Source organism: Austrofundulus limnaeus, unplaced genomic scaffold, assembly GCF_001266775.1.
Source record: "Austrofundulus limnaeus strain Quisiro unplaced genomic scaffold, Austrofundulus_limnaeus-1.0 Scaffold178, whole genome shotgun sequence".
In the NCBI taxonomy this organism is placed as follows: domain Eukaryota; kingdom Metazoa; phylum Chordata; class Actinopteri; order Cyprinodontiformes; family Rivulidae; genus Austrofundulus; species Austrofundulus limnaeus.
The window spans coordinates 273122-283560 of record NW_013952580.1 but is presented as its reverse complement, the minus strand read 5'-3'; the positions used below and the strand labels follow the sequence as shown (position 1 = coordinate 283560).

The 10439-nt window shown below is 39.3% G+C and overlaps 1 protein-coding gene across 1 annotated transcript in view; it reads left to right on the top strand.

Moving 5' to 3' along the window:
- Positions 1–4823, top strand: part of rimkla (ribosomal modification protein rimK-like family member A) — a 16614-nt gene extending 11791 nt beyond the window's left edge. Inside the window, exons 4-5 of the mRNA XM_014017880.1 lie at positions 824–1027; positions 1560–4823. Of these exons, the coding sequence (XP_013873334.1) occupies positions 824–1027; positions 1560–2071 (716 nt within the window). The 3' untranslated portion in view covers positions 2072–4823. The remainder of the gene's footprint in view (positions 1–823; positions 1028–1559) is intronic.
- Positions 4824–10439: the final 5616 nt, after the last annotated feature.

The window sequence follows — 10439 nt, the reverse complement described above, 5'->3', positions numbered from 1 at the left end:
CTTCAAGCCAGTTGATGGAAACACGTCTGATTCGCATTTCTTCGTTTTTTTTTTTTTTCCTTTTTGCGGAAATTTTAAAAATTTGCTCAAAATTGGAGTTAAAATTGGATGGAAACACGGCTGTTGTTCAGGAAGAGAAGTTGTTGGTCATCAGCTTACATGACCTTTTTATGGAGGCTCATTGGTTGGTTTCGGCTTTTGTTTGGCTAACCATTAACACAGGCTGAAGAGCAGCATTCAAATACTTATGGTGTGCTCAAAGAGTTATAGGCATTAAAACGGAAGATGTTAAATATAGATTTCCCTGTAATTTATGACGATTTGAAATACTTTGAGCAATAACATTGCAGCCAGTACCATTGTGTTTGTTTAAAAAATATTCACTTCTTATATTTTTCTTTTTTTTTTTCTTTTAAAGTGTTACATCGAGCTTCATGATGTCCAGCATAAAATGGGATCATTTTTATTTTTATTTTGCAACAAGATATAACTGTGGAACAGATGTTCTTGGTTTGAAGAAAGGAGACAGGGCCAGGTGGTGCTAATTAAAACAGCCATCTTCTATCCTCTGCTCTGAGGACAGCCCTGTCCTGTTATTTGAGAAATGAGAAATGGCGTGGGACTTACACATCAGCGACCTGCTGCTTGTCAGCAAAATTATAAAGGAAGCTTTTYAACCTGAGCTTATTCTGAACAAGGGATGGCGCTTGCTAACATTTTTGTTTTCTGTCAAAATGAACAGGTTTATRTGTGATCACAGCCTGAAGACTAGCTCATCTTTTTTTTTTCTTCTCGTCATCTAGTTTCTCCTTCTTTCTCTTAGGCAAGGCTGTGTTCCTGGCACGGGATAAACACCACCTGACAGACCTGTGTCACCTGATCCGCCATGATACCCCCTACCTGTTTCAGGAGTATGTCAAGGAGTCGCATGGTCGTGACGTACGGGTGGTCCTGGTGGGCGGCCGTGTCATCGGCTCCATGCTACGCTGCTCCACCGATGGCCGCATGCAGAGCAACTGCTCCCTGGGTAGGTAGATGGCTTATTTACTAAACATGCCAGTTAAGATTTAAGTGGGTGGGCTTTTTATCAGCTATTTATTTGAAGTGTATAATAAGATTTGAGTTTTTTWAAAATATATATATTTGCCGTCAAGTATAATTTACCTGCTCCACCTGTTTTGAAGTGCGGTTCAGAATCAAATCTGTGTTGAATTCCCTCCTAAGACTTCAAGTGACAGCATTTCAGTTGATGAGTCTGATCTTTAGTGTCAGGGCATCAGCAGGTTTTGGTGCCGCTGAGGTTATAATGCTCTCTGACATATTTAGGTCATCACTCATCAGACTAATCTGACTCCATGTAACAGCTCATGTTTACACTTCTTTTTAATTTAATTGGATATGAAATGCCTTTTTTTTAAATCCTATAATGTTTTCTACCATAGTAATCTATTTTTTTGTGATTTCTTTTGAGAGATTCAACATCATTATAAGGATGTAAATATTCTGACTCATAGAGAGTTGTAGATATTAACCAGCTCGTTGTGTTTCTGAATTGTTAGGTGGTGTGGGTATGATGTGCCCCCTAAGTGAGCAGGGCAAGCAGCTGGCCATCGAGGTGTCGAACATCCTGGGCATGGATGTGTGTGGAGTTGACCTCCTGCAGCTAAACGACGGCTCGTTCGTGGTTTGTGAGGCCAATGCCAACGTGGGCTTCATCGCCTTCGACCAGGCGTGTGGCATCGATGTAGCGGGGATCATAGCCGACTTTGCCTTGTCAATGCTCCCCAGCCGCCTCACGCGTAAAATGTCTCTCCTGTCCGTCGTGTCCAGCGCCAGCGAGACCTGCAGCGAGCCCGAGGTGTGTATCGTGCCCTCTGGTGGCGGCTCGCTGCCCGAAGCCGTCTGCAATATGAGCGTAGGATCTACTTCCAGTGAGAGTGACCCAGAGCTGGCGGAGCCCTCGCAGTCGTCACCCCGTCACTCCATTACCCCCGCCCTGCCCGATCTCCCCGATGCAACCTACAACTTCAACACCCTGCTGGCCAATGAGTTCAAACTATTGACTGAGTGAGGTTCCTRCAAGATCACGCTCACACAAACACCACAGCTGCACGCATACTTAACACCTATAGAAACATTCCTCGCATATCAGTCTGAAACAGATCAATATAAAATGTTATTTGCAAAACAAGAGCTGAGAGAAACACAATACACATATTAACACACTGCAGAAACAAACATCTAAACACGAGCCTTCTCTTTGAGAGAAAACGATCTGAGGCTGCTCCCCTGACGTTTTTTTGTTTTGTTTTGTTTTTTACATTTTGGWAAAAGAAAACTCCTAATGCCACAAAAGTGTGGTGTATGTGTAAACTCTGTATATTCTATCCATTTAACTTGATTGGATACAGCATATAACATATCCTCTGAAAACTGGCCTTTCCTGGTATGTATRTGACATATTTGGAAAGTTAAGACAGTATGAAGGTTGCGTCATCACTAAAAACAAAATATACCTCATAACAGCAATGTCTTACTGCCATTGGACGTTACAAACATTCAGACATACAACACATATCAGCCTAGACCCTTGTTGTTTTTAAATAACACCTCACACTTGTGGTGTTTCTTCCCTTAATGTCTAGGACCTACAAATATAACTGTGTATTTTTTTTTTTATGTTTCATTCAATTGTTTTGTTTTGTATATATTACAGGTAGCAAAATGAGTTTCACAGCATTCTAGTATCCAGTCAGTAAAACGAGAACGGCTAAAAAAAAAAAAAACTGCCATTACAATTTTCTACGAGCTGCTGTGCACAAATTAGATTGCATGGATAATAAAAAGTGAAAGTGAAAATGTGGTGCTGACGGTTGTGGATATGGTTAGACATGATTTTACCATCATATTACTTCTAGATTTTTTTTTATTGTTTTCATGTTTTTATTTTGTTTTTGAAACAATTAGACATCCCACAAAATGTGTTGGCCTGTTGTGCAAAAAATAATATTTTGTACAGTCTTTTTTTGGGTAGATTTTTTTTAATAGGAAGAAGAGAAAATTCAAGGTTTTTAGATAAAGAGAATTTATTGTTTACTTTTTTCTTTGGGATTTTGTATAACTTATGAAATAAACAACAAAATCAAAACATTAGCTGCAGTATTGTCCATTTTTTAACAATAACTTCCAACTTTGTTCAAAAGCACAAATATAAACCTGAAACGGTCCACTTTGTGACATTCTTGTTAGGTTTGTTACCSTTTTTGTTGAAGACAGCTCAGGGAAGCAGCCTGGATCTCAGCCCTGATTAAGGCATAAAATATCCATCAGAGCTAGAGACATGTCAAATACACAACACAAGCTTACACATCGACAAAGAAAAAAAACAACAACAATGAAAAAAGGTTGTCAACTACAGTATGTGGTGTATACCATGGTTAACATGCACTTTTTTCCTTGCTTGTTTCATATTTTTTGTTTTTGTCCTAATTTATGAGGTTTTTAATTTTTTTGAGGAAAGAAAAAGTGGTTTGTGTGCACTAATATTATCTCAATAAAGTGAAACCTCTGTGAAGCTTCATTTTTATCCCCCTTCGTTGTGGGCCAAATTTCCTGTCTGGAATCTTACCAGGGCCCTGCTGGAGGGTACCGCTTCAACATTCGCCAGCCATCGGAGAAGGGCGGCTTTGATTTTAAAGTCGGCTGTGAAGCGGTCACAGCAGCTCCACACACTACAGCTGTGATGTTGTCTGGTATCTATATTATCCACAAATATTTAAAAAAAAACTGTGAAATCTCTAAATGGACAGTGATCTTGATCGTCAAGTCACACCTTGAACACTTTAAATGAGTAAACTAGCTCCAGTGGTTGTCCCTGTCTAGTCGTTGACTTCAAGTCATGCCACCTCGTTTACAAWAACACATCTTTCAAGACACAAACAGTCTTACAGTCCCTGTTATTTGATTATATTATTTATAAAAGCTGACAGTACACAGCTTACCTAACCTGTGTGGTTGTCTGATTTTCTTGGGAGACATTGATAAAAAGAACAGATTTAGGGTTTCTATTGAGTCCTAATTCATCTTTAGAGATCAGCTGTTATGATGAAATGGATCGCTACTGAACGGAACAGGGAGTTTTATGACTGAAATATTATTAATGTAATGGCATGAGTGGGATCAAGCGAGCCTGAAACAAACTTGTAGATAAGACACTGCTCAGGCACAGTGCACRTTTTAATTTCCATTCTGCTGCTACTGAATATTTGGCCATAAAGTAAAAAAAAAAAAGGGAATTAAATAGTGATAATCCAAGTATTTCCATGTTTTGCTGACTGTCAAGGAAAAGTACAGTAATGCCAAAAACACTCTTTGTTGTATAATTCAGTCCGTTTAACACTAGAAGTGTAATGGTTTTTAAAAAATGACTGCTTTGACAAAAAAAAATATTGCTTCAGAATTGTATATATATAAAGATTTCACAGCAATTGTCAGGTTAATTTAATGTATGATTTAAATCAAGCCTGTGCTTTGCTAAAAACAAAAAGATTGCTATATACTTTTATTTGCAGGAGAAAGATGTAATGATTTTGCTTATGTGACAAACTGCAGCTCTTTAGGAAATGTGTGAGTGTGTTGAATTGAATAACAGGTTCTGGACTGTTAGAGGCTAAATGTTACTCCCCTGGGCCATATTTTCTGTTTTTCTCTGTCTGACATTGTTAAAAATTGATCCCAAAATGGTTATTCACCAATGTTCAAAATGATGTAAATATACATTCCCCTTTTTTTTTAGATTAAAATAAAGTCATTATTCAAACTGATGAAACTGTGCCAAGTCATTCTTTTACTGTATTTCTCAAATATAGTCTCAATTTAAAAAAAAAAGGTGTAATTGCATTATATCATTACATAAAAGTGTTTTGTCTGCAATTTAGTTTCTGTACTCACATGAGTGAGTCATTTCAAGTCTTTATTAGCCGATAAAGCAGATCTCTGAGCAACAAGAGGAGGCGGGGTGAGTGTGTTGGTTAGTCAGAACCGGGCTGTTGATCCATCTCAGACTGCACCAGCTGCAGCAGGCTCCGGATTGACTCTGTCAGGTCATGATCTGGCATCAGCTGGCTGGTCTGCAGGGCCGTGCGGCCAAATCCCAGYGCCTGGCACAGAAACAAACACAAGCGTCGCAGCTGTCAGACTCTCAGGGGAGAATAAAAGCTGATTTGTGTAATGATGTCACTGAAATTAGACTGCAACCCAATTCACTTCATTTAACCCACCCTTGTGACATCTTGGATTGTTACACCGTCCACTGTTCTCCAACAAAGTCCAATTTAGAGAATTGAATATGTTAAGAGTTATTTAAAGGTCTGTRGGGTTACAAACTACAAATTCACAAAGATTAGGAACAAATCAAGTCTGCAAAGTAACAAAAAGAGTACAGCTAAAATGTTAACCTGTCTTTTCATCATGTCTGCTGGCAGACACGTGGTACCAAGATTTCTGGTTTGCTCTGTSTGGGACAGGATTAACATGAAAATGATTTCTGAATATTATCAGTGAATCCTTAATGAAAATGCATCATCTTTTTTATAAAATACAGCACGTTTCTGAAAAACGTATGCATGTAATAATAAAGGCTGAGGCTGCTGCTGTTGAACAGTCCTATCAGTATTTTCGCTCCAACAGGATTGTGGCAGAACTTTGGAACAAGCTGAATGGATTGCCTGTCAATATTTTAGAGTCAAAGCTGCTTTTTGGTTGTTATTGCTGGGTAGGAGTTTTGTGTCAGATTAAAATTTGAATTTATTTATTTATTTTCCCTACTTTGGCGCTCGACATGGCTGGTGTAGCTCTTGGTAAAAACAAAAGAATTCCCAGAGCCCTAACAACCATAACATTACAAAACAGAGATATAACCTTTAATAACTAGTTGTGCTGCCAGATCTGCTTAATTGTGTTCACTCACAGATTGTCCATCTTTTTTSTTAGTCAAAAGGTGTGCCTGTCTGGTGACATGCAGTGAACACACACRACACCAGTTTGACCTCTTTGTTTGTATGATCCACTAGAAACCTGATCATTCACCTGCCATCTTGTAGCAGAGATRCACAAATAGCCTCCGCTCACACAGCTTTACCTCATGCACATCCTGGAAATCAAGTTGAGAGTYGGAGTGTCGCGACAGTCCAACAAAACCCCCACTAATTCCCACTGTGTGTTTACGGCGTCACCAATTACAGCTAATCTCGTCTTGAGACAACACTGGAAGGAAATGAGGAAACTGTGTCAGAGTGTCAGCACTAACCACATCAGGTGGCTTACCTTAGGGGAGTCTCCGCCAAGGAACCACAGCACGGCAAGACAGTGGGCCAGCAGTGTAGTCTGAGCCGAGTCTTTCCCTGGGTGATTTTGTTCAAAYTCTAACATGGCCTGGGATTTGTGAACTGAAAGAGTCATGGAAAGAATTACAGATCTCTTTTCACACAATACATACATTAAAATAGCAGAAATGTGATTTACATCTATGTGATTTTCTTTGTTTATTTGTATAGCATCCATATGCATTTTTTTTTACCCCCTTTTTGTTAGTAAACATCACATAAAGCCAGTGAATTGGCAATGCCGCTAACAGGCTTTGCATCATATGTAGGGCAGCAGCTGTGATACAGGCAACTAGTGCGGATGCTGCTCAGCCACAGTTGTGTCAGCAGTGGTCTCTAGACAGCCCTAAGCAGTAAATCTGGGGTTTAGCTTTTAGGATGGCTCAGCAAGACAGATCAGCTAAATATAGCGATCTTGACCTTTTTTTTTTTTTTAAGTTTGTCTTAGTCTCATTCATTGGTTGTCTTGTGTGTTTATGGAGTTCTTGGTTGGAGCTGAGACGTGATGCTTGGTGGATGAATGAGGATCTTTTCTGATACTTCAGCATGGTGCACTAAAGACCTGAATAAACTGACAGAATCATGTTAACATGGTTTAATGTGACGCACCATGAAAGGAGTCTGATAAGTTGGCAGGACTTTGGATGTTTGTCATGCAGCTCTTGAAGAGTTTGGTCAGATGACAGTGCCGTGTACGTCCCACCTTTAATATGAGGAAAGGACAGTAAGATAAACTAGAATACATATAAAAAAAAAAAACAAGACAAAGCAACAATCATTTTCAAAGTTAGGATTTAATTTGGAGACTTAGCTGGGGTATATTTGCACATTTTAAAGGGGACCTAATATGCAAAATTCACTTTTTAAAGGTTTTTTTACTCAACTTTGGGTATGTACTTCTTAAAAAAAAAACAGTCCTAGGACCAAAAAATGCACCCAGTGGCATATTTACTGTAAGTAAATGTATTTTTAATGTATATTAACGACAGGTTTTATACTTCTGTCATTTTGTGATGTCACAAGCCGAACGACAACCCACCGGAACCTGCTTTCAGCCCCTTACCTACAGTAGCAACCCCCAGGTGAGGCTCCACCTCCTCAGTATAAAAAGCCGTCACGGTTGTTGTTGTGTAATGCACAGCTTATGTCACAACATGCTTTCCAACAGGGCAATGGGTAGAGTGTTGGACCAGAGAGTGGGAGACCAATGTTCGAGACAGGCACAGACACAATTTAAGTATTTATTTTCATTCGTTATGAACACGTTTTCTCGTGTACCTCTATTGTTTAGCTTATTAAAGCCTTGTTAAAGCCTATTTGTTCGAGTTTCTGAGGTATTTTGACCGCTGCTGCTCCCTGCTCTGGTAACAGCATGCAGAGTGAGCACAGAGCAGAGGAGGAGTAGAAAAAAAAGAAGCTGTGACCACGACTCTGCCTCTGGGTCTCACTCAGGGTCTCTCATACAGTTGTACAACGGAGCTTCTGCTATTATTAGCCATGCTAACGTAAACGCTGGCTTTGGAGGGCGGAGTTAATGTCAACAGATTTTTGGAGGGCGGAGTTAATGTCAACAGATTTTTGGAGGGCGGAGTTAATGTCAACAGATTTTTGGAGGGCATTACCAACAGAGCTCATTAACATAAACAGCTCTTCTGAACGGAARTCAGAGCAGGCAGAACTAGAAAATGGGAAATTTTATTATCTGAGAATTATTTTATGCATTAGATTGAATGAGCATGGTCTGGATAGCCCACAGACATACCATAAAAATTTCTAGGACCCATAATTGGTCTCCTTTAATACTTCTAATAAACTATTTACCCACAGTGTCTATTGCTGCAACAGCTGCTGCTACTTTCTGTTTGACACAATTTACCAAAAACATGCATGTTAGGTTGCCTGCAGACCCAGGCCTCCCATGGAAGGGAGATCTGTAATCTCAATGGGATTTACCTGTTAAAGTTTATAAAATAAAATAATAAATTGAAAAAAAAAACATTTAATCTCTTGTTGCTTTAAAATTTTTCACTCTTAGCCTGGAAATTACAGTCTGCTTTGATTTGTCCACTGATAGAGTGCAGGGTTCCTTTGTTGTTTGTGATCTATCAAACTAGCTCTTTTAAGTAAACATCAAAGTCAAATGTGATTTTTAGCAATGTGAATAAGAACAGGAAAAAAAGGCATTTTTTTGGTTCTTTATGAACCCGATTGTTTTGGGTTTGAAAAACGCCACATTAGGCTTAGTCAACTTAACTTAAAACCCACTTAAAAAGTAAAGGGGGAAAGCATAGTATGTAAACAGGCACACGAGCGATGGCTGTCTTCCCCTGTTTAGCAAACACACCAGCCRAGAGAAAGAAGCTGCAGCAGGTAATTGGACTCTCCAGACCATACTCCTTACTGGCAAAGTCTGCAAAAATTTGAAAAATTTGCTTTTTAACAAGGTATTTGGATTTCATTAAAAAAACTACAACGATTGCCAAAATCCACTAAAAAGCTTTATGAGTCAGAATGAGATCTAAGCTAAGTGTAACTTATTCTTMCAAAGAAAAACATACTGCAAAATAAGATGTTGATGCAAAAACAAGGAATGTGATGGGTAAAGTCTCATTTCAAGTTAGCTAAACTGCATTAACAAGGTTGCAGAAATAACCCATTCAACATAAAGTTTCTCACTTTTGAACCTGACACACGTCTGCTTGGTTTCAACGTATATCATCACCTAAATAAACTGTCAATRATAACATGGAGAATAACAGGAAAAAAGTACATTTTCACAGAACTGTAATAACAGGACCATCTACTTTATACTTTTCAGGAACGAACAAGTCTAGTTTCTGAGTATTGTGAACGAGGTGTTCTCAGAAATGTTTATCCCCCACAACAGATAAGGACTTAAAGGGCCAATATTATGTTTCTCAGGCATACATTTAAATACTTTACCATAATAAAGTATCTACAGTATGTCTCCTTTAGTTGTCATTAAAATGCTGTTTATATGTTTAAATAGAAAATAAACTYATCTTCTCATCACTTCCTCTTATAAACGCCTTGAAATTGGCCTCTGTCTCTTTTAAGAACTACCCTTCTGCTTCCGTTTTGCCCATTTCGGTGCGGGCATCTGAAAATACATTTCCTCAAAGGTATTTTTAATCTGAAAAGAGCTTCACTGAGTGAGAACTAATGTTGAGAGCTCAGCAGACAGTTAGGTTTCACTTTCACCGGAGAGCCTGCAGGAGTCATGGGCGGGGTGTGTGGGGAGGGGGGCTTCTTTTTTCATTAATACAAGTATAAAACAGTTAAAAAGTCCAGATCTAGATGACACCTACGTACATCGTTTGCAAAGTGAAGCTGAGCTGTTTCCAGGTTTCCAGCATTTGTGTGGAAACGGCCCATGCTCCTGTGCAGCTGCTGGTGGACTGACTGAATTCTGGATTCTTCATCAGGGCCAACTCAGCCTGGGATAGCAGCATCCCTACAAGGGCAAGATTACCCAAACCTGCAAGAAAGCCCCAAAAATACACAAATGTTAAAGCATAAAAGGAAAAAGAATGAGTGTGGTTTGGTGCTCATCTCTTTTACCCGTGTTTGGCGTCAGCCAGCATCAAGAAGACGGGKACGAGCTGAACTGAAGGCTGGCCGTGGACGTCGATGGAGATGCGCAGGCAGCGTCTCGTGGTATTTACCCTTAGAATGCTTGCTCTGAGCCACCAGCCTGCAAATGTCAATCAGCTCTGCCTGAAGAAGAAAGAAAAACACAAGGATTCTGTTATCATGCGTATCACCTGGTTTCACTTGAATTTTTATTGCAACATCTGAACATGTTTTCTGGAAGCAGACTGATGAGAGAACGAAGCCAGTGACAAAAACCCTGTAGGAAGTTCTTCAGTTTGAACATCGGCTCAAGCTGWTGGATTGTGTTTAGTCAACAAAAACGTCGACTGCTGTTTTGTTTGTTCTTTCTTTCAGGGCTTATTCTCAAATTACTGGCTGCTCCAAGTCTGAATTTGGCATTTTAAGTCTGAAATTAATTTAACAAAAAAAAAAGAATAAAAC